The 25,706-nt window shown below is 38.1% G+C and overlaps 1 protein-coding gene across 1 annotated transcript in view; it reads right to left on the bottom strand.

Annotated features, from left to right (window-relative positions):
- LOC130930795 (microphthalmia-associated transcription factor-like) overlaps positions 1-25,706 on the bottom strand; it is a 198,630-nt gene that overhangs the window by 43,928 nt on the left and 128,996 nt on the right. The window contains 6 exon segments of the mRNA XM_057858946.1: positions 372-447; positions 528-581; positions 658-750; positions 4,702-4,819; positions 7,909-8,006; positions 8,009-8,291. Coding sequence (XP_057714929.1) covers positions 372-447; positions 528-581; positions 658-750; positions 4,702-4,819; positions 7,909-8,006; positions 8,009-8,291 — 722 coding nt within the window.

The following is a 25,706-nucleotide window of genomic DNA, read 5'->3' as shown; positions in this document are numbered from 1 at the left end:
AAAAGGGAGCCAATCTGGCTATTGTGAACCTTTTTTTTTTTTTTTTTTTTTTTTTTTTTTTTGAAAAATAAAGGCAACATCAAAGGCATGCAAATTCTTTGACAAAAACAAAAATTCTGGCTCTCTGGCAACCTTTGTGTCAGGCAGTTCCGGCAACCAATTCTAGCCACTTTCACCCCCGGTTACTACCCACCTCTGGTTATAATCCTTTTATCAGTGCAGGAAATGCAAACAAAATAAAATTTTCATAATTTGTTGTCAAAAAAAAAATAATATAATGGTTCCATGAGCTCTTTTGCTACCAAGCAGTACAAATCTTTTTGGGACTAGTCCAGCTCCGGAAGCCTTTGTAGATAAAAGGAGTAACTTACGGGTCATTTGACTTTGGAATTAAAGTTCCCAGTTCCTTAATTCGATCGTTGATGTTAAAACGTCGTCTTCTCTCAACTGCGAGAAAAAAGTAGATTCTGTTAACCATAATCCTCAATTGATGTCTGAGTAAATTTGACCCAAAGAGCAACACTCACTCAAGTTATGGTTGTCCTTCTTCTGTCTCTCCTTTGCAAGAGCTCTTACTTCGGCTGCCGGGAAACACAAAGGTCATTACGTGTCCAGATGAGATAGAGCTAACTGTTCCAAGTCACAAATCACACGTACCAACAGGAAACCCTTCGGTCCTCTGATAGTTGTCGAATTTGCCACATGACCCAGACTTATCCAACATGTGCATTACGGACGGTGATTGTGACGCTGCATGGCAGATAAAGTTGTTTTCAGAATCATGATGGACTGAACACATACAATTGTTCTCATTGACTCGTTCTACATTTCTATATAATACACTGCTGTATTATTGTCTGCCTGGGGAGTAGAACTCAGAATTAATGTTTCCATGTCTGGGAGACCAGAGTATGTTGTCACACTCTTTAAACGTATGTACAGTCCCTGACAAAAGTCTTTTCGCTTATCCATTTTGTAGAAACAATTGCTAATAACCTGACTTTTAATTATTCTAATGGTTTTAGAAATGGCTCATATGAAAGCTAAGACCCTCCCAAATGATGTTGAATGTAAAAAAATCATTTGTTTCACTGAAAAAAGATTTATCATTTAATGAAGACATAAAGGTCAAATTTTGGCAAGACAAAAGTTTTGTCGCCTACGAAAGTAGTGTGAAAATTGAACAAAAAATGTACTTCAAATACAAAATTATGTTACATAACATAAGCCAATTAAGAGTGGTACTGTGAGATCCAAATTTAATATTTTGTATGACTTCCATGGGCTTGAAGGACTGCATCCATGCAGTTCGGCAAGGATTTATACAATTTATTGTAGGGCTCTCAAACGATTAAAACTTTTAATCGAGTTAATCACAGCTTAAAAATTAATTAATCGCAATTCAAACCATCTATAAAATATGCCATATTTTTCTGTAAATTATTGTTGGAATGGAAAGATAAGACACGAGACGGATATATACATACAACATACTGTACATAAGTACTGTATTTGTTTATTATAGCAATAAATCAACAAGATGGCGTTAACATTCTGTTAAAGCGATCCATGGATAAAAAGACTTGTAGTTCTTAAAAGATAAATGTTAGTACAAGTTATAGAAATTTTATATTAAAACACCTCTTAATGTTTTCGTTTTAATAAAATTTGTAAAATTTTCATTAAAAAAAATAAACTAGTAGCTCGCCATTGTTGATGTCAATAATTACACAATGCTCATGGTGCTGAAACCCATAAAATCAGTCGCACCCAAGCGGCAGCAGAGGGCGACAAAACACCTAAAAACACAAGTAACAAGTGGACATGACACTGTGCTGTCATTTTAATCTGTTTGAGTGGGGCATGTGCGTTAATTGCGTCAACATTTTTAACATGATTAATCAAAAAATCAATTACCGCCCGTTAACGCGATAATTTTGACAGCCTTAATTTATTGATGAAGTCATCGGGAACATCAAAGAAAGCAGTCTTGCATGCCTCCCAGAGTTCATCAACATTCTTGGGTTTCGTCTTCCATGCTTCCTCTTTCATCCTGTTCACGCCTGGTGACTGGGCTGGCCGGTCCTGGAGAATCTTGATCTTCTTTGCCTTGAGGAACTTTGAGGTAGAGATTGAAGTATGCAATTGAGCACCATCCTGCTGCAGAATTTGTCCCTTTTTTAGGGTTAGGAATGAAAGAGGCAGCTAAGATTTGTTGATATTTCAGACTATTTATCTCTCAGGGTGCAGACAATTAAAAAAACGTTTGGCATTTGCCAAGGCCCACAGCCTGTCAAAAGGATGGACGCTGGAAAAGTGGCAAAAGGTGGATTTTTCAGATGAATCTTCCATTTAATTACACCACAGTCGCCGCAGATATTCAAGGAGACCTACTGGAGCCCGCATGGATCAGAGATTCACTCAGAAAACAGTGAAGTTTGGTGGTGGCAAAATCATGGTCTGGGGTTACATCCAGTATGGGGGTGTGCAAGCGATCTGCAGGGTGGAAGTCAACATAAATAGTCTGAAATATCAACAAATCTTAGCTGCCTCTTACATTCCTAACCATAAAAAGGGACAAATTCTGCAGCAGGATGGTGCTCCATCGCATACTTCAATCTCTACCTCAAAGTTCCTCAAGGCAAAGAAGATCAAGATCCTCCAGGACTGGCCAGCCCAGTCACTAGACATGAACATCATTGAGCATGTCTAGGGTAGGATGAAAGAGGAAGCATGGAATTAATCTGGGAGGCATGCAAGACTGCTTTCTTTGATGTTCCTGATGACTTCATCAATAAATTGTATGAATCCTTGCCGAAGCCCATGGAAGTCATACAAAACATTAAATTTGGATCTCACAGCACCACTACTTAATTCGCTTATGTTATGTAACAGATTTTTGTATTTGAAGTACATTTCTTGTTCAATTTTCACACCATTTCTGTAGGCGACAAAACTTTTGTCTTTCCAAAATTTGACCTTTATGTCTTCACTAGATGATAAATCTTTTTTCAGTGAAACAAATATATTTTTGTTCATTCAACATCATTTGGTAGGGTCTTCGCTTTCATATGAGCCATTTCTGAAACCAACTGAATAATTAAAAGTCAGGTTATTAGCAATCGTTTCTACAAAATGGATAAGCGACAAGACTTTTGTCAGGGACTGTAAATGTATCTTCGCTGGGAGTTACGACGAAGCATTAGTATAAATCCTTCTATTGAGCATAATTTGATATAGATAAAGCAAAATATTAAGGATTTCCTTATTTATAAACCGATTCTAAAACACGAGATGCTTTCAACCTTACTGATTTTAATGGAGGCGGCAACGCACGATCTAAAGTAGGTACTGTAGCTGCATATTCAGCTACATTACGTTATAATACGACTTTTATTCTCGTAGTAATAGTTCAACTTTTTTTCTCATACTACTCTGGGAACATGTCACAGGCAGCACAGTACAACCCGCGCGCCGCGACGAATCTAGTCGGCAGGCAAGGACGTTAACCACTGCGCCATTAAAGCTCGAGCCAACAGCGCAGCCGTTAGCGTCCTTACATGAAGGAATCGGTGGGGAGGTTTCCACGTGCTACAACGGATACACTCAACGGATACACTGTGTGTGTACCCGTTACATTAGTATTCTGTGCAACGCGTTAGCCAATTTCAACACACGCTAATTGGTACCGTGAAAAATGATAACCCGCCATTTTCATGAATTTAGTGGACATGTCCGGGCAAAAGAGGACGTTTGGTCACCCTATTAGTGGTAAACAAATCAAAATTCTCAGGAGGAGGATAAAAAGAACCCCATGATTGAATGTCTAGCATTTTCAATGGCACAGAAGGAGTTAATTTTATTAAAATTATTAACATTTTTATTGATAAAAATATCTATTTATAAAAAAATATATAATAGCAATTAAAAAAAAAACTTGAACTTATCTTTTTTTAAAATATGAATACAGTATGGAATAAAATACAAGAACAATTAACTGGAAATAATATAATAATATTTCATATTATTTTTGGGGAAAATTATCCAAAATAGTCACTTGACTTATAAAGGGTTGAACTAAAGACAACTAAAAATGTACGTTTTGGCATGGTGTCATGTGTGAAACTTTTCCCCAAATGACTGTGACGACCTGTTCCAAACTACCATGTTTGCTAATGCTAGCTTCAGCATTAGCACAACTGTTAAGATCAGTACATTAACATTTGTTAAGAACGTTGGCTTAAATCAGAGTAATGAGTGAGTGGATGTATAAATAACTTTTCTGAATGAAGCATATTTTAAAAATACATACTTTTACGTAGTTTTAAACCTAGTACAGTGGTACCTCTACATATGAATTTAATTCATTCCAAGACCTGCTTTGTAAGTCGAAATGGTCGTATGTCGAGTGGGATTTATCCATAAGAATACATTCTAATTCGATTATTTCGTTCCACAGCCCAAAAACCTAAGCTAAATCCTTAATATATACTGCTGGTACAAATACAAATCACAATTACACATAGCCAAACAAATAAACTAGAAATACAAATCAGTACAATAATAATAATAATAATTTTAAAAAAGGATCGTATGTCAATGCGATCGTATTTCGAGGTACTACTGTATTCCACTTTTGTTGCACACCGTGGTAAAGAAAATAACAGTGTGACGACTTACCCTTACTGTATACTCTCTTACCTGAGTATTCCCTTTTGATGTTGGGCAAGTTAGCAGGACAGGAGTTACTGATAGGCAGTCCTTGTTGTGACATACCCTGATTTCCATACATGTCCATGAGGTTGGCAGGCACCGGGATCTGTGGCACACAAAGAGAAAGCTGAATGGGCAAGATGGTTCCTACTTTACCTTATACAGTCATACGAAAAACTTTGGACACCCCATTAAATATTCAGTTTTTTTTTTTTAAAGAAATGTTCACATATCAATGTCTGATCTTGTTTTTCTTTGTCTCTGGGAAAGAAAGTGATTTAATTGCAGGTAAACAACAAAAATGAACATTGTTTTACTCATTAAACCAAATATATCAACAAAAATGTATATTCTAACTGAGGAAAAAGTTAGGACACCCTACCACCTAATAGTGTTACCCCTTTTTGCTGAAATAACTTCAGTGAGACAGTTTTTGTCGCAATCTACCAGTCTTTGACATCGGTCTGAAGAAAGTTTGCCCCACTCGTCAGCGCAGAATACTTTCAACAGTGACTGACTGTTGAAGTGAGTGAAAACACCATGGTAAGTTCAAAGGAGCTGTCTGAGGCCTTCAGAAAGAACATTGTAGACGCTTATGAGTCTGGTAAAGGATTTCAAAAGATCTGAAAAGAATATAAAATCAGCCATTCCACTGTCCGGAAAATAGTCTACAAGAGGAGAACATTCAAAACAAGTGACAACTCAGAGAGCAGACCCCAAGGTGCTAAAAGAAGTCTCCAAAAACCCCAAAATGTCATCACGAGCCTACAGCAGGGTCCTGCTACTGTTGATGTGAAAGTGCATGCCTCTAGAATCAGAAGGAGTCTTCACAAGTTTAACCTTCATGGGAGGTGTGTAAGGAGAAAACCTTTGCTCTCCAGGAAGAACATGACTGTCAGACTGAAGTTTGCGAGAGTGAATGTAGACAAAGACCAATGTAACCCCAGTTAAAATAATTACATTATATTTAAAAAAAAAAAAAAGAAAGAGCAAATAAGTAATAAATAAACTACCGAACAAGTGAGTCATTTGCATATTAAAGTGATAAAAATGGTAATTTTCTATATAATTAACATTTATAAATATTCAATAGGTTAAGAATTTTTGCTTTCACTAATAAAGTTTTTTCTAAGAGTGAGAGAGCCCCTCCCCTACCCACGAATCTCAATGGGAGACCAATGGGAAGCGTAGCAGTTGGCTACGAGCTACCGCTAATAAAGAGACAAATTAAATAATTTTTTTCTCCCAAAACGCCGATCCTGAGCCTTACTACATGAGTGGTGTAACCCTTTGGAAGGCTCAAAACTTTAACCAGATGCGTTTTGGTAAGTTTAATTTTGTTAAAATGCTTATTTTGAGAAGTTAGTTTTAGCGGAGCTACCTTGCAATAGGCACATTCAGCTGCCTCAACTTATACTACAAAACGTAGAATTATATTGGCTGCAAGTGTCATTGTTAGTATTTTATTTTAATGAAAAAGTGATGACGTATTTTATTTTGTGACAAACTCATTTGATGTGAAAAATGTGCCGTATTGTGGATAAACGGACCACGGTCAACTAACGGCTACGTTCGAGCCGCCATTTTAGGTCTCGAAATGCGGCCTTCCTAACAGCAAGACTGGGGTAAAACTATTATTTTTTGTTGTACAAATGTCTAAAATTTATTTCTCCTGATAACAGGCCAGGTTTTTTTCCCCCTTGGGAAAAGCCACTGAGTTTCTCCTGAAACTCAGACCCCCCAATTGAAAGAGCGACGACGACGTCAAGAAGGACAACAGGATTCTCGGTAAGAGCCGAGTGGCGAGCCAACCCAAGAGCTGGATTTTCCCTTCTGAACAACGATTTACCATCACAACCAAGGTTGCAGCTGGAGTTGGATTATTGTTTTCCTTTTCAATGGATTGAACTGAATGGTGTGCTTCCTACACACCACAAACCCATTGGATCCTTAGAGGACAATTAACTGACAAGCTAAATTGTTCTATTTTTGATTTTGAATGTTGAACTTTCTTTTAAGAATTTTGAACATCCAAAGTGCCTTCAAATAGTATTTGGAGTGTTACAAATTGAAAGTTGCTTAATATTGTGATTTTGCTTTAAAACTAAACAAAATAGAATAATCACAATATTTAGAAAGCCTGAGTGGTCAGAAAATTGAACATAAATTAGAAAAAAAAAAGATTGAAGCTATAAATTTTATTATAATTCTTAACACAAAATTAACGAATAAGATAACAAAAATAATTTTCGTCAGGTACATCTTAAGAATTGATGCACATGATTTATTCGTTAATTGTTTGTTGTTTATTGTATTTAAAATTGCCGGCTTTGTGTTCAAGTTCCATCCGTCTCTGGTTCCTTCTTTTTTTATGTACCACTCCCCAAACCTAGAACTGGTCCAGTAGCCCACATCACCCTCTGCCTAACAGCAGAGGTGCTACACCAGGATTTCTGGAATAATGTTCTTTGGACAGATGTATCATAGACTTCATAATATATCATCTTCATATATCATTATGAAGTCTGAGGATGTATCTAAAACAGAACAGTTTGGTGTAAACCCAGGAAAAGAACCTCATACTAACTGTGAAGCATGGAGGTGGAAGTCTCATGGTTTGAGAATGCTTTGCTTCTGCAGGACCTGGCCAGCTCACTTTCATAGAATCCACCATGAATTCTATCGTGTATCAGAGAGTGCTTAAAGAACATGTGAGATCATCTGTGAAAAAACTCAAGCTGAAGCGAAACTGGACCCTGCAACATGACAATGACCCAAAACATACCAGTAAATCCACCAAAGACTAACCCCTCAAACATCTCACAGCAGGAAGTATTCTGCGTTGAGTGGGGCAAACTTTCTTCAGACCGACGTCAAAGACTGGTAGATAGATACAAAAAGCGTCTCACTGAAATTATTTCAGCCAAAGGGGGGAACACTAGCCAATAGGTGGTAGGGTGTCTTTTTCCTCAGAATATGCATTTTTGTTGATATATTTGGTTTAATGAGTGAAACAATGTTAATTTTTGTTGATTACCTGCAATTAAATCACTTTCTTTTCAAGAGATTAAGAAAAACAAGATCAGACATTGATATGTGATCATTTCTTAACAAAGAACTGAACATTTAATGGGGTGTCCTAATTTTTTCACTTGACAGTATGTCCACTTTAAGTGTGGGCTGTTAGGAATATACCGTGTTAGCCATTTGAAGTCCTGGATCCATTAGGCCAAGGATATCATCACTGTAACTGGACTCCAGACTAATAATGTCGTCGATGACATCATCCATCTAAGGCAAAAGGATGCGTTCAAGTAAATGCTCGGGCGTTCATTAGAAATAGAGAGAATAAGAGCAGGAACCTCTTTCTCGCAGTTCGAGTTCAGGGTCAGTAAGGCCATAGGGCTGTTAGGGGCGCTGTTGCCCGGCCCTGGCGGCATGCCCCCGTGGTCAGAGGACTGGTTGGGGCAGGGCAAGCTCAATACCTGTGAGCCAAGCTTTCCCAGGTACTGTTTGACCTGCTGCTGCTGGGAGCGCTGGATGTGGTACTTGGTCGGGTTCTCCAAATGAGTCTGCACCTGTTAAACACAACAAGACAGCATATCCATGAGTTTGGATGACAGGTATACAGCTAAAACTCAAAAGGAATACACTGGATAGACATAGTCTAATAACAGTAGATAACACTGTTAAAATTAGTTGTTTTAAAAAAAAATTTTTTTTTAAACCTGTCCTGTTCAGCTGTTTGACACAGAGAATGGAATTCTAAGTGTTCGGTTGGTCTGAACAGTTTTAATGTTTCATATTGAGAGTATGACATACTCCCGTTGTGATCATTCAACCTAACTCATTTATTATGACAAGGCAGCGAACAGGAAGGAGTTATGGGGAAACAAACAAAAAAAAAGAAACACAAGAAAAGAAAGAAAAGCAACAACAGGAAATACATTGAACGCCTACACTAACTATTAATATGTTGGTGCTATCGTCAACTAGATGTATTTCCGGTTGACACCATGTGGGGGGGCCTGTTGACCAGGGAAAGAAGGGGAGCGGGGTGGGGGAGACTATAAGCTAAGTGATTGGGAGGGGTAGGAGTTATGGGGGAACAAAAAAAAAAGAAACACAAGAAAAGAAAGAAAAGCAACAACAGGAAATACATTGAACGCCTACACTAACTATTAATATGTTGGTGCTATCGTCAACTAGATGTATTTCCGGTTGACACCATGTGGGGGGCCTGTTGACCAGGGAAAGAAGGGGAGCGGGATGGGGGAGACTATAAGCTAAGTGATTGGGAGGGGTAGAGTGTACACAAATCAGCACTGTGTGAATCACTTGTGAGTGTAAGCCCGTTGACAACCGACCCTACGCCGCCACACCGCCAATCCCGGCATCGGGACCCCTCACCCGAGCGCGCCCAATCACAACCAGCTGCATGCGAGCTTAAAACTAGATTTGTTATTTTTGCTTTGTTATTAAACAGCTGGAAGAAAAATCTCTCATTTAGAGTAGGCCTGCAACGATAACAAATCGAAAATTATCCACCTCATTTTTATTTACCGTGCGATAAATTGACTTATTGCATATTGTGACAGGCTTAATTTATTTCTTAATTTCACTCATGTTGAGTTTTTTTTTATCCAGGCATGAGTATTAAAAACTATTTTATGTAATTGCACAATAGAGTGAAATTATGTGTACTCTGTGACAGAAGTCAAAATGCAGTAGTTGAGCTGGAGCGATTTATTGGCCAAAGGTATAGTTAAACATCAAGGATGTAAATCAGCAGTTTTATAACAATATGATAGAGATTCTTTGGATAAAGATACTAGTCTATTACAATATTTTGGACCGGACTTTTTGGCGAAAGTGAGCGGTGGACGACCATCTTGGACGGAATGCCAAGTTTGGATGAATTTGCGCCGAGAGGCGGGGCCGAAAATACAGCCTTACTCTATTTCAGAGCACCACCGCGCTAACGTCAACAACACATCCAATAGCAGAGGGGCAGGCGTACTTATATCTGTGCTATCAGGCTGTTTCAGCGGACAGATATACGCAATCACGCCTGGCGAAAACTTGATAAATGCGCTTTTTTTCCAAGTTTCGCGGGCCCTGGGACACTCAAAAAATGACTCTCATACCTCGACGTGCATTTATGTGGAAAAAACAAACTAAAAACAACTATTCACCTTCTCACCGAAACTAGAAAAACTCTTTACACGGCTATTAGATTTTCCCCCTACCCCTTGAAATGGCTCCGTTAACAGAAGGACTATTATTGTTGTGGTAATGTAGTACGTATCAATTTCGGTTTCAATTTATTCACACACACACACACATTCACATTCACAAAGTGTACATCATTTCATAATGCTGAGCTAGGATCATGTGTGAGTCAGGTCTCCTTAAGAAGCTACTCATAGCCTATAGCCAGGAGCCTGCGTGCATTAAAACAATTATAAGAAAAATGATAAGAATTCAATTCAATTCAATTTTATTTGTATAGCTCTATATCACAACAAGGTTGTCTCAAAGGGCTTTACAGAGGCAATATAATACACAGTCAAAAACAGTAGATGAATTAAATATAGGAAGAAGAGTGAGAAGGGTGAATTATCGCTAGGGGTGCACGATATCCACTGTTTGAAACCGATACCGATATCGATAACTTCCTGCTACTTAAGGCCGATACCGATATGATAACCTATAATACATGTATACTGTAAATAATTTTTCAATGTATATTCACCTGAGTTTTTGAACACCTGTAGGTCAAAAATACTAGTGGTGGATTCAGCATAGATTTGCCTTTGACCTAACCAGAATTTTCATGATGACATGAACATTATTATAATGATCAAAACAAAGACAAGAACAGTTTTGAATCCAAATAAAGTGCCCATATTAATTTTTTCAAATAAATATATTTAGAGTAGGGCTGTCAAAATTATCGCGATAACGGGCGGTAATTAATTTTTAAAATTACGTTAAAATATTTGACACAATTAACGCACATGCCCCGCTCAAACAGACTAAAATGACAGTACAGCGTAATGTTCGCTTGTTACTTGTTTTTTGGTGTTTGGCGCCCTCTGCTGGCGTTTGGCTCCAACTGATTTTATGGGTTAGTCCCATGAGTGAGCATGGTGTAATTATTGACATCAGCAATGGCGAACCACTAGTTTATTTTTTGATTGAAAATTTTACAAATTTTAATAAAATGAAAACATTAAGAGGGGTTTTCACATAAAATTTCTATAACTTGTACTAACATTTATCTTTTAAGAACTACAGTCTTTCTATCTATGGATCGCTTTAAGAGAATGTTAATAATGTTAATGCCGTCTTGTTGATTTATTGTTATAATAAACAAATACAGTACTTATGTACCGTATGTTGAATGTATATATGCGTCTTGTCTCTTATCTTTCCATTCCAACAATAATTTACAGAAAAATATGGCATATTTTATAGATGGTTTGAATTGCGATTAATTAATTTTTAAGCTGTAATTAACTCAATTAAAAATTTTAATCGTTTGACAGCCCTAAATTAGAGTCAATCACAATCAGTCAATATCATTGACGATGTGTTCCCCGGAACACTAAGCACAGAACTAAAACAAATATAAACCCAACAGGTATTGTGCTTTGTCAGCGGATAAAACATTTGGTGCAACAGGAGAGGAGACTTTTGTCATCTTGGTCCATGAAACAACTTTCTTAACCTGGCAATTATAGGACAGCAAGCCTATCAATAACCAAAAGGCCACTCAATAACTTGTAAACATAACACTGTATAATGCTAACATTTGCTAATTGCCATAGTAAAGTTAATTACTCAGTGATGGAAAAATAAGGCCTCTAGAACAGTAACAAAACAGAAGTGGAAACAAACGCACACGTCCAAATTCACCGATACAGTGCCAAAATTAATATTAATAGGCCCGATAATATATAATGCTATTGGATTTATTGGGATGATGTCATAATTCTTATTATCGGACCGATAATTATTGGACCGATTATTATCGTGCACCTCCTCCATATTATAGTATCCTCATACAATAACATACTGACAAAAAAAATAACATTAAACACTAAATACACACACAAAAAGGAGATCGTTCCCTAGAAGAGGAGAATATATAACCTAGGTATGTTGGAATTTTTATATTTACTGATCAGAATGCTTTTTAGCATTGCTTTAAAGGTAGAGATAGATTTCAACACTTTTAGCTTGTCGTCGAGCTCATTCCAAATTAGGGCCAAATAAAAGGAAAAAAAAAGGACTACGACATGTAAGTCGTACTATTGCTACGAGAAAAAAAGTCGTATTATTATGTAGGGTAATGTAGCTGTAATCAGCTACGCATTTTACGTACATGTACCTTAGCTGAGAGCTACGATATTAGCCTGGTTAATGAAGTATTTCAAAAAGATCTTTGTTATGGTTCTTCTTGGGGAAAACCAGCTACGACATTAGCCTGGCTAATGAAATATTTCAAAAAGATCTTTGTTATGGTTCTTCTTGGGGAAAAAACAATCTCATTTGTCATTGATATGGTCTCAGATATGGTCTCAGTCTCACCATGTCATGCCACGGCAATTTCGCCGTGGCACGACATGGTGAGACTGTCCGACTCCGATGCAGCCCACCACCACAGCTTCAAAAAATCCGAGGGGAAACATGTATTCTGTAGTGTTGCATCGAAAACGATACAAGTATCGGTACTTATACAGCACTAAAATTACCTCATCGGGGAGTACTAAGAATTAATGTGCCGATGCTGCACAATATGTACTCTTTGAGAACTAGTTTGTTGGGTCGCCCAACCCAAGATGGCCACAAGCCACGCATGCCGCCGAAAAAAAAGGAGAGCTTGTCCCCTATCCCAAAATGATGACAGACGGTCAATCAACCATCTAATCAACCTTCTGCTGTGAATTTAAATCACTAGTAGACATCCATTCCATTTGAAGTGGGACAATGGCAACGACTGAACGTTTATTTTGAAGCCCTTCCACTTCAAATGGATTGGGCGCCTGGCACCGTTAATAGCAGCCGTTGAGTTAAGCAGTAGAGCTGGGAATCTTTGGACACCTAACGATTCGATTACGATTACGATTCAGAGGCTCCGTTTCGATTATAAAACGATTATTGATGCACGCTTCTCCTTTTTTTTTTTTTTTTTTTTTTAATGTTTTGTACATTAGTTCCAAAATTGTTCAAAAATCCTCTCAGGCTAAACCAAACTGCTATTTCAGTATCAAGTTAACATATAACAGTATACAAATATATAAGAATAACAGTAAATAAAAAACTCCAGTCCCCATTCTGTATCAGCAGCTTTAAACTACATTCAATTAATTTAATGTTGTGAATCAATTGGTACAGTTGTTAAAATTGCTCCTGTTATTCCATAATTTCCCTTCTGTCTACTTTTGTCAAAGTTTTAAAACTATTTCATCATTTAAAGATAGATTCAAGACAAGATTCTGCCGATTTAGGAGTATTTTAGATAAAAAGTTAATTTGGTTCGCTACAACAGAGCCTTCTAGAGAGGTCTACTGCTTTAAGATGGCGGCTGTTTACTTACGCCGGAAAGCCTGTCATTTCACATCTCTGTTCAATAATACATGTTCTAACACTGACGTTGTCTGTCATCTTGCATCTAGTTCTACATATATATGATATCTACTGTAGCCGTATGTTTGGAGCAACTAGCAACTGGGCGTTGTTTGTAGCGGCTGTCAGCCGCAGTCAGGTATGATTGTTTTTTTATTTAGCGGCATGAGTTGGACATGATACTTACTCTCGGTCTGTTCCTCATTGTGTCCCAAAGACCGTGCTGACTGTGTTTTACTTCCGCTTTACCTGGTATAATTCAATAATCGGAATTTGGATATTTGTGAATCGTTCTCGAATCTTCCACGGCCGAATCGCGAATAATCTAAGAATCGGAAATTTCGCACGCCTCTATTAAGCAGTGTCTCACCTAGACATTATAGAATTACTATGCAGAAATGTAGTATTAAAAGAATAACAATTTAGAGTATATTTTTTATATTTTGTTTTAAAAACTTGGTGTCCATACAGTATCGACCGATACCACACCGTATTGGAAGTTAAAAATGGTATCGGTTCAACACTAATATTCTGCCTTTTGTGGAAAAAGACTGCGATCATTGCCGGGTGCTGAAGCCAATTTTGGGTAAAAGGCAGACTACATCTAGGACTGGTCGCCAGTCAGTCGCAGGGATTGTAAAAAGACGGACAATTAGGGGTGTTGAGTAAATATCGGAATGGTGATGTATCGTGATACTTTGTATCCCAAAAGGTTATCGATATGCTCCTGCCAAGAATCGAGATAACATATTAAAAAGGTGTCAATGTCTAAAAAAATAATAAATAAATAAAAAGAAACCAACAAGTTGCTACCAAAATCTTCCACCGTAATAGTGTCTCAGTTAACTCTAAGGCTGCATTGACCGTGCACGACGCCGAATCCATTTAGACTGGGAACGTTCGTTCATTCGGAAGCAGAGCATTCACAGTCATTCTGTCCAATTTTCAGGGCATTTACAGGTCATTTCCTGTTGAGTTTGAGTCACTGCCTATTCATTTGGGTGATTCCCAGGTCACTTCTTGTTCTGTAACTCAAAATCAACAGGAAGTGACTAGGGGTGTGACAAAATATCGAAATGGTCATATATCGCGATTAGGGGTGTAACGGTACACAAAAATCTCGGTTCGGTACGTACCTCGGTTTTGAGGTCACGGTTGGGTTCATTTTCGGTACAGTAAGAAAACAAAATGCAAAATATAAATGTGCTAGTTGATTATTACACACTTTTGTGCTTTCAACAATAGGAACAGTAGCCTATACAAAGCTAGAATTCTGCTCAAAAAGTAGCGGGTATTTAAAGATAATAATCCAACAACAATTTGCCTTTCAGACCCCGCGTATTGGTCAGCTTTCTTTCTGAAAGCAAGAAGAAAAAAGTCCTGTGCTAAAGAGAAAAGCAATCCCAATGACAAAGATTTTAACATGTATTTTACAAATCAAATGCCTCAATTTTTTTTTCTTATGAACGGTTTTCAAAAGCTTTATTGGTGGATTTTCTCAAGTTAAAGCGCCACTCAGAAATTAATCAATTTAATTGTGTAAGCAGGATCTGTATATTATTCTTATTATTTAAATGCAGGTGTTTTAGCTCATTTCAATTTATTTTATTTAAATGGGCTATTATTTATTTTACTGTGTGTTTGTATTTTACAAATGTGATGTATTCATTTGTATTGTATATTTCATGTTGTATAACTTTAGTTCCTATGTGAATATTAGTTCCTACTTGTTTTGTTGTGGTAGGAGGGTTTTGTATTGAATATGGACCGTGTTGGTTATTATTATAGCAGAGAAGACAACTGTAAATCAACAAAGACAAGTCAATTGTGCCCTGATCTACCACTCAAGAGATTTGATGGACTAAAAAAGTGGGTTACGATTGCATATTAGTTTGAAAATCGACTGGATCCACTGTATTCTTACACAAGTGACTTCCGGTCTGCCCGGTCTGCTAGCTAGTAGTATTGACGCAGGAGGGCCGTGTCTCGCGTCAAATAATAAACTCTGCCGTTGTTTTCGCGTGCATCGCGTTGAGCCGCTTCTGGGACGCAACACCGTCCGCACTGCGACTGGTGTGCATTCGCTGATTAACTTTAACGGCCGCGTTTCACTGCATTCTCGCGGCGGCCACGTTGTTGCGCCGTTGAGGTTTCTTACCGTGTTGGTCCTCATTATAGTAGGGAAGACGAAGTATATATAATCTACACAAAGAAACTGTAACCCGATCGACTCACAGCCTCGAAAAGTAAGGGTTACATTACGTCAGAAACTCGTTCGGTCCGCCCCCGTTCCGAACCGAACGCAAAGTACCGAAACGGTCCAATAAGAACACATGTACCGTTACACCCTTAATCGTGATACTTCGTATCCCAAAAGGTTATCTATATGCTCCTGTCAAGAATCGAGATATTGTTTTAAAAGGTGTCAATTAAAAAAAAAAAAAAACACCAAAAAAAACACCAATAGGCTGCCATTGATGCCCAATCCATTTAGACTGGGAACGTTCGTTCATTCAAAACCAGAGCATCTACAGTCATACGGTCCGATTTTCGGGGCATTCACAGGTCATTAGCTTTTCATTTTAGGGCATTTACAGGTCATTTCCTGTTGAGTTTGAGTCACTGCCTATTCAATTGGGTGATTTCCAGGTCACTTCCTGTTCTGTAAATCATATGCTTTGCAACCCCCCCGCCCCCCCCAAAATAGGAAAAAAAAAAAAAAAATTAAATGATTTTTTTCGAAAATCTCTGGATTCTGAAGTCTTTTTGATTGAAGCAACTTTTTTGGGGGGGATTGAATGATTTAGACACTAATGTCCTAATCATAGTATGGCCCAAACACAAAAAGAATTACTTCAATCAAAGAAAACTTTTTCAATGAAAAATTAAGTGTTCAAATGCAAATTTTTCAATTTCAAATATTTTTTCGTATTCAAAAACTTTTCGATGATTGAAATTTTTCTTTTTTGATTGAAGAAATTTTCTGTCTGAAAATCTATATTTTTTTTAGGCAACTTATTTTTTGACTGAATAATAAAAACAAAAATGTCCTAGCTAAAATGTGGCCCAAAAACAAATCAACATTACTTCAATCAATCCAAAAAAAAAAAAAGTCGAAGAAAAATAGCTTTCACATGCATTTTTTTTGTTTGATTTTTGAGTTTCAAATTTATTTTTGCATTCCCATTTTTTTTTTCTTAATTGAAGCGACATTTTTTGGGGTTGAATAATAAAGACACAAATCTACCTCCATATGGCTTCGCCCAGAGGATACAAAATTTTGACTGGGGTAACTACATTGGCATAACACCGACGGGCGTACCATATTCAATGGATGACGATCTTGGCGACAAGTATTGCCTAAGCAACCTGATTTAGAATTGCCCTCAAGAATAATGGGGGGGAAAAAAACGCTCACTGTCAACTTATTATTATAAATATTCTTTTAAGTTAATTTTATTGCTGACACTGCGTTTCGGGGTCATCAACATGTTGTGCCCCGGCTGCCCTAAAAGTCAAACTCCGCCTATGATTCTGTCCGATTTTCAGAGCATTTCCAGGTCACTTACTGTTCATTTTAAGGCATTTACAGGTCATTTCCTGTTGAGTTTGAGTCACTGCCTATTCATTTGGGTGATTCCCAGGTCACTTCCTGTTCTGTAACGCAAAATAAACAGCAAGTGACCCATAAAATACCCCAAAATCAACAGGAAGTAACTGAAAATTAACAGGTAAATGACCTTAACTCATTCACTCCCAGCCATTTTCACCGGAGCAACCCCCTTCGCTCCCGGCTGTTTTACTGGATTTTGACTGCTATTGCAAGGCCCACAGAAAATTCTATTGCTATATAAACATGGAACCCACCAAAAGAAAGATTGGACTCTCTTCTTTCAGCAGAAAAAAAAAGTTCATATCTTTTTCCATTCTTTAGAAATCAGCATTAGAAAATAGCTTAGTTTGAGCAATTTTCCAATTTCTGATAAAAAAACAGAAAAATTGAGCTTTTTGTGAAAGCATACATTTCAAACATAACTTTGACTTTAACACAGCTATTTTTCGCTTATGTGACATCCCAAACATCTGAATATGTTTTCGTTCTACAAAATAACAAAAAACAAGACAAATATAGCTTTTGATCGCAAAATAACAATTTATTTACACATAACTAAACTATTGAACTTTTGAACTATTTGCGCACATAACAACGGGGAAGGCTCTCGGCTGCTCCCGGTTGAATGAGGTGGCTCTGATGAGTCCGGATCATGATCAGTCTCACTTTTTTGATCATCTTCATCGTTGGTTTCAATCTCGAGCTAAGGAGTCACGCAACGTGAGCTCCTCAGAACGCGTGTGGAACCTGACGCTGTTGTGGATGTCACCGTCTGTCTCATCAAGATAGATTTTTTTGAATCCTTCTTTGTTGAATCCTGTTCTTCTATGGGGTTTTTTTCCGATCGTTCCCCACATTTTTCTCAAATTCTTACGCGTCTTCACAATATCCCTCCAACTTCCGTTTCCTGACTATTTTTCTTCACTTCTTTTCTTGGCGCGAGATGAGTTCTTACCAAATGCGCGACTGACCTCCAGTGGCCAGTTTTATTGCTTTAAAATGGGTTTTGAGCTTTGTGCATTGTATCTTAGATAAAGTGGGGCATATAAGTATTTAGTCAACCACCAATTGTGCAAGTTCTCCTTCTTGAAAAGATTAGAGAGGCCTGTAATTGTCAACATGGGTAAACCTCAACCATGAGAGACAGAATGTGGGGGAAAAAAAGAGAAAATCACATTGTGTGATTTTTAAAGAATTTATTTCCAAATTAGAGTGGAAAATAAGTATTTGGTCACCTACAAACAGGCATGATTTCTGGCTGTCAAAGAGGTCTAACTTCTTCTAACGAGGTCTAACGAAGCTCCACTAGTTACCTGTATTAATGGCACCTGTTTTACTCATTATCGGTATAAAAGACACCTGTCCACAAACTCAGTCAGTCACACTCCAAACTCCACTATGACCAAGACCAAAGAGCTGTCCAAGGACACCAGAGACAAAATTGTAGACCTGCACCGGGCTGGGAAGACTGAATCTGCAGGGAGAAGAGCTGGGACCACAGTAACAAAGGCTACTATCAGTAACACAATGCGCCGCCAGGGACTCAAATCCTGCACTGCCAGATGTGTCCCCCTGCTGAAGAAAGTACATGTCCAGGCCCGTCTGCGGTTCGCTAGAGAGCATTTGGATGATCCAGAAGAGGACTGGGAGAATGTGTTATGGTCAGATGAAACCAAAATAGAACTTTTTGGTAGAAACACAGGTTCACGTGTTTGGAGGAGAAAGAATACTGAATTGCATCCGAAGAACATCATACCCACTGTGAAGCATGGGGGTGGAAACATCATGCTTTGGGGCTGTTTTTCTGCAAAGGGACCAGGACGACTGATCTCTGTCAAGGAAAGAATGAATGGGCCCATGTATTGAGAGATTTTGAGCGAAAATCTCCTTCCATCAGCAGGGCCATTGAAGATGAGACGTGGCTGGGTCTTTCAGCATGACAATGTCCCAAACACACAGCCAGGGCAACAAAGGAGTGGCTTAGCCAGTCTCCAGATCTCAACCCCATAGAAAATCTGTGGAGGAAGTTGAAAGTCCTTGTTGCCCAACGACAGCCCCAACACATAACTGCTCTAGAGGAGATCTGCATGGAGGAATGGGCCAAAATACCAGCAACAGTGTGTGAAAAGCTTGTGAAGACTTACAGAAAACGTTTGGCCTCCGTTATTGCCAACAAAGGGTACATAACAAAGTATTGAGGTGAACTTTTGGTATTGACCAAATACTTATTTTCCACCATGATTTGCAAATAAATTCTTTAAAAATCAAACAATGCGATTTTCTGTTTTTTTTTTTTTCTCCACATTGTCTCTCATGGTTGAGGTTTGCCCATGGTGACAATTACAGGCCTCGCTAATATTTTCAAGTGGGAGAACTTGCACAATTAGTGGTTGACTAAATACCTATTTGCCCCACTGTACATAGGAACCAATAGATGCCTCTTGTCAAAAAGAAAATACGCAAAAGATGTATAAATACGTTTTTGGGACACTGAAGCAATTAAAAATAAAACGCATTTATACGTTTTTAGGAGCAAATTAGTTAAATGGCTCATAATTACTCATTGCCTGGCATTGGCTGCCACTGACGGCCATAGACATTCAATCCGTTCATTCGCTGCCACACTCCCAGTTCAAATGGATTGGACGTCTACTAGTGATAAACTCATTCCAATTCACAGCAGAAGCTTGTTTTTCTGTTTATTAGTTGTTAGTAAGAAAATCATTCTAGGATATTCTACAAATGTATCGATAATCGTTGTACCGCCATATCGTCAGATCATCGTTATCGTGAGCTTTGTATCGCAAATCGTGTCGTATCGGACAATCACCCGCAACCGATGCTTGCCGCCTTGAAATTGAGCAAACGCGCCCCTATATTATCGGTGACAGCGGCGCACAGAGCTAAACAACGTTAGCATAAAGGCAAATGCTAACACAAAGCAAGATGTATATACCAGTCCAGGATCATTATTAGCATTATGATAAGCCAGTGTATGAGCAACGTGATCTTATATAGTTGTTATTTTTAACAAGCTTAAGCAACTAATCAACAAAAACAGTTGTAAAGAGGAAAACTAGCTGAAGGGAGGAAAACAGCCGAGTATTTTTCTGCTGCTGTATTCCTTTCCACTCATTACAATGAAAAGCTCTCATCAACCTCATTGACGAGAAAAATGAAAACCAAACATACCTCATTAGGGTGATATCCAAGCATTTCAAGCATTATGACTCCTATCCTACAATACGCCCACTCTAAGAAGCAGAATATGTCAATTTCAGAGTCCAAACAATATATAAAACTACGATGGGACCGACAACTCTTCCTTTCTCAAGAGTGAGACGGCTGCGAGGGAAGCCACTGCCGGCTTGTCTTTAAATGCTGAGAAAAAAACCGTCATTAGTTATGCTTGTTAGAGAATGCCGGCGGACACAATGAGCCTTTTCAAATTTGTGTTGTTTCATGTAAAAACTAAAGTTATGCCTTTATGGCGTATCACTTGATGTGTGGCTGCTGCATTAACAGTTAGTGCCTTTGTTTGGCGAGGGCAACCTCTTGGGATGAAACTGGCCTGGGGCTTTTACTTGGCCCCATCCAGTTGTTTAACCCTGTAGATGCTCGACAAGTGAGGTCGTGTCAGCACGGCCGACAAAGTGAAGTCTATTCAACCTTTCTTCTCCATATCCTCAGTTCCCCCATGTCCAACTTTGAATGTTATTTTGTACAAACTGAAACAGTCAACAACCAGTGAAACTTTTGTTCTTTTTGGCATGGCTGTACAATATTTGCTTTGATTAGGAACTGGCTAAAAGGGTCCTGGCCAGGGGTTGAACTTTTGGATCCGGCTACCATTTTTAGGCTACAAACACAAGACTAATAAATCATATATTTTGAAAGCACAAAGCAAGCGTCTTTAACTCAATTTATCAAATTGCCGCTGGAAATAGAGTCTGGGGGTGGGCCGCATCATGGATTCCTCTAAAAAGGGAATAATGTTGCCAGTGGTGGATGAAGTACTTACTTTTTTTTTACTTAAGTAAATGAACAGATAAGGGTGCAAAATAAAAAGACTTGAGTAAAAATACAAGCATGTAATAAAAAAAATGACTCAAGGTACAAAAGTACTTGTTTTTAAATTGACTTTGCAGTAAAAAGTAAAAGTATTTTTTCCTGATGCAAAAATGTAACATACCTTTATATATGGCGGAAAACAGACAAGGCTGAAAAAGCAGTTTCTGCTCTTGCACCCCTCTTGAAAATAAACTGCTGTATTTGAAGCCAAAACAACTTTTGTGTTTGATAGAACAATGGGTCTATATACTGGTATATCAGATTCATGGCTCAATAGGCCCCCAAACTATTTTTAATTTGTCCGTTTTACCCTGAAAACCCCCGTTTACAGACGTCACGCAACCACTTTTGTTTCAACCTAGCCATAAAAAGAAGGTAATTATATTTTTTATTCAAAATGTCTGTCATTTTTAGCTTAGAATCATTAATTGATGTCTAATATTTAGTTAAAAAAAAAAAAAAAAAAAAAAGACTTAATTATTCACGCGCATATTTTAAACTTTTAAAGAAATTACATCACAATGAAAAATTTGACGTCTGTAAAAAAGTCACGGCTATCTACCTCATAACTATCGCTTAATTGTATTTTTTTTTTTTTTATTACTGTCGCATTTTCCCCGATATGTTAGATGAAAAATAATCGATCCAAACAAAAAAAATTGGGAAAAAAAAGTTTAAAAGGGTAAATATATGAAAAAGAACATCTCGACCACTCCTTGATGTCTGTGATTTCTGCGTCGCGACCCTTGTTATATGACCATGTTTCAGCCATAAAATCCCCCCAAAATCCAGCTGTAGCCATTCACAGCTGTGTCTTGACACTCAGTGATACATGCTACATGGAGTTTTTGGATCGAAACAAGGTAAGTACGCGATATTATCTCGTTAAAATCATGACGTCTGTAATTCTGCTCTCGCGTGCTCTCACCTCCAGATAGGGTTTTGCTGTTTAAAAAACTTTTTTTTTTTTAAAAAATGCCCTCTAGTTCAAAATTTTTCTTCCTCCAGAAAATTGAGATTTTATGCTTTCCAATGATGTATCACACATGCGTATCGGACAATTTTGAAAGTTGGTCAAATTGGGGATCTCAGAGCGGAACTTCAAGTCACCTGAGTGTTTTCCGCCATATATATATATATATATATATATACAGTGCCTTGCAAAAGTATTCGGCCCCCTTGAATCTTGCAACCTTTCGCCAAATTTCAGGCTTCAAACATAAAGATATGAAACCTAATTTTTTTGTCAAGAATCAACAACAAGTGGGACACAATCGTGAAGTGGAACAACATTTATTGGATAATTTAAACTTTTTTAACAAATAAAAAACTGAAAAGTAGGGCGTGCAATATTATTCGGCCCCTTTACTTTCAGTGCAGCAAACTCACTCCAGAAGTTCAGTGAGGATCTCTGAATGATCCAATGTTGTCCTAAATGACCGATGATGATAAATAGAATCCAAATGTGTGTAATCAAGTCTCCGTATAAATGCACCCGCTCTGTGATAGTCTCAGGGTTCTGTTTAAAGTGCAGAGAGCATTATGAAAACCAAGGAACACACCAGGCAGGTCCGAGATACTGTTGTGGAGAAGTTTAAAGCCGGATTTGGATATAAAAAGATTTCCCAAGCTTTAAACATCTCAAGGAGCACTGTGCAAGCCATCATATTGAAATGGAAGGAGCATCAGACCACTGCAAATCTACCAAGACCCGGCCGTCCTTCCAAACTTTCTTCTCAAACAAGGAGAAAACTGATCAGAGATGCAGCCAAGAGGCCCATGATCACTCTGGATGAACTGCAGAGATCTACAGCTGAGGTGGGAGAGTCTGTCCATAGGACAACAATCAGTCGTACACTGCACAAATCTGGCCTTTATGGAAGAGTGGCAAGAAGAAAGCCATTTCTCAAAGATATCCATAAAAAGTCTCGTTTAAAGTTTGCCACAAGCCACCTGGGAGACACACCAAACATGTGGAAGAAGGTGCTCTGGTCAGATGAAACCAAAATTGAACTTTTTGGCCACAATGCAAAACGATATGTTTGGCGTAAAAGCAACACAGCTCATCACCCTGAACACACCATCCCCACTGTCAAACATTGTGGTGGCAGCATCATGGTTTGGGCCTGCTTTTCTTCAGCAGGGACAGGGAAGATGGTTAAAATTGACGGCAAGATGGATGCAGCCAAATACAGGAACATTCTGGAAGAAAACCTGTTGGTATCTGCACAAGACCTGAGACTGGGATGGAGATTTATCTTCCAACAGGACAATGATCCAAAACATAAAGCCAAATCTACAATGGAATGGTTCAAAAATAAACGTATCCAGGTGTTAGAATGGCCAAGTCAAAGTCCAGACCTGAATCCAATCGAGAATCTGTGGAAAGAGCTGAAGACTGGTGTCCACAAACACTCCCCATCCAACCTCACTGAGCTCGAGCTGTTTTGCAAGGAAGAATGGGCAAGAATGTCAGTCTCTCGATGTGCAAAACTGATAGAAACATACCCCAAGCGACTTGCAGCTGTAATTGGAGCAAAAGGTGGCGCTTCAAAGTATTAACGCAAGGGGGCCGAATAATATTGCACGCCCCACTTTTCAGTTTTTTATTTGTTAAAAAAGTTTAAATTATCCAATAAATTTTGTTCCACTTCACGATTGTGTCCCACTTGTTGTTGATTCTTGACAAAAAATTAAAATTTTATATCTTTATGTTTGAAGCCTGAAATGTGGCGAAAGATTGCAAGGTTCAAGGGGGCCGAATACTTTTGCAAGGCACTGTATATATATATATATATATATATATACACATCAGAAAACACAAAGAAGGCTGAAAAAGCAGTTTCTGCTCTTGCACTCCTCTTTAAAATAAACTGCTTTATTTTAAGCCGAAAGAACTGTTGTGTTTGATAGAACAATATGCCTATATGCTGCCATAGCAGTTTCATGGCGCATTAAGGCCAGTGCTAACGCCAAGCATCCTCCTAAACTATCTGACAACTTTTTTTACACACAGTATGTGGCATTCAGGTGCGTATAATTAATTGAAAGTAATGCACTGTTTTGCTGCTTAGAGTCAGAGGTGGGTAGTAATTAGTTAGTAGTAGTTATTTTACCGCATTACCTGAGTAACTTTTTAGAAAAAAGTCACTTCTCAGAGTAGTTGTACTAAGCCATACTTTTTACTTTTACTTGAGTAGATTTGTGAAGAAGAAACACTGCTTTTACCGGCCTGTTCAATCATGTGGTGTCTTTAAAGCGCTTAAATAAAAAATAAAAAATAAAGTAGTTTAAAAAAAGTATTTGACATGGAGTGCTGGCATTAACATGACTCAACCTCTCTTCCAGTTTTTAATTGGAACCAACTGAACTCGGAAAACTTGAGATATGATCCTTTAAAATTCATAATAGGAACAATGAAGGAACTATTCACTATTCAACTATTCAAACTAGGAACTATTTTCTCCACTAGAGGGCACTTATGCTGTTTGGACGAATGATGCTTCAGTTCTGTTGATCCCCCCCCCCGCCGTTTTTTTGTTTGTATTTCTTTGGCTTGAATTGGTTATGTAATAGGTTTGTTAGGTTTTGTGTTGGTTTCTCCTAGTGTGACTTGTCCCTGTGACTATCCATTGCTCTCACCTGTGTGTGTTTTCCCAGTGTATCCTGCAATCTGCATCCACCTGTGTTACCCAGCTGTTCCTCGTCTCGTTACCCCTTGTCTGCGTATATAATGACCCAGTTTCTTGTCACTCCTTGTTGCGTCATTGTCTATGTCTGTCCTTGCCAAAGTCAAGACCCGTCCAAGCCCTCGCGTACCTGTCCATCCGTTTACGTAAGTTTTGTTGATCCATAGTCCTTTTGTTTAAACTTTGTGATTTTTGTTAGTTAATATTAAAACGTTTTTTTGAGTTCACTGCCTCCTGCCTTGCATTTTTTGTTTCACTGCTTTTGAGTCCATACAACCTGCCTTCCCGCGCATTCCCTGACAAGGTTATAGTACAGTATCATAATAACAGTTCATATAGATAACTATGTGCTGAGAAAATAACATTGATTAAAAAAAACAAAAACAAAAAAACATTGTAAGCAGTTACTCACGATGTTACTCATTACTTGAGTATTATTTTCACCAAATCCTTTTGTACTTGCACTTGAATAGATTTTTTGGATGACTGCTTTTACTCTTACTTGAGTAATATTATTTTAAAGTAACGCTACTCATACTTGTGTAAATTTTTTGGCTCCTCTACCCACCTCTGCTTGAAGTTGGATATTTACCCTCGGTCCGTTCCTCATTGCGTCCCGAAGACCGCGCTGACAGTGTTTTAGTTCTGCTTTACCTGGTATAATTCAATAATCGGAATTTGGATGTTTGTGAATCGTTCTCGAATCTTCCACGGCCGAATCGCGAATAATCTAAGAATCGGAAATTTTGCACGCCTCTACTAAACATCATATACACTGCTGGCCAAAAGCAATGGCACCCCTGCAATTATGTCAGATAATGCTCATTTTCTCCCAGAAAATGATTGGAATTACAAATGCTTTGGTAATAATATCTTCATTTATTTTGCTTGCAATGGAAAAAAAAACACAAAATAGTATGAAAACAAAAATTAAATCATAATCATTTTACACAAAACTCCAAAAATGGGCCAAACAAAAGTATTTG

Source organism: Corythoichthys intestinalis, chromosome 2 (genome assembly GCF_030265065.1).
Source record: "Corythoichthys intestinalis isolate RoL2023-P3 chromosome 2, ASM3026506v1, whole genome shotgun sequence".
NCBI classification, from domain to species: Eukaryota; Metazoa; Chordata; class Actinopteri; order Syngnathiformes; family Syngnathidae; genus Corythoichthys; species Corythoichthys intestinalis.
This window is presented reverse-complemented; position numbering and strand designations above follow the sequence as displayed.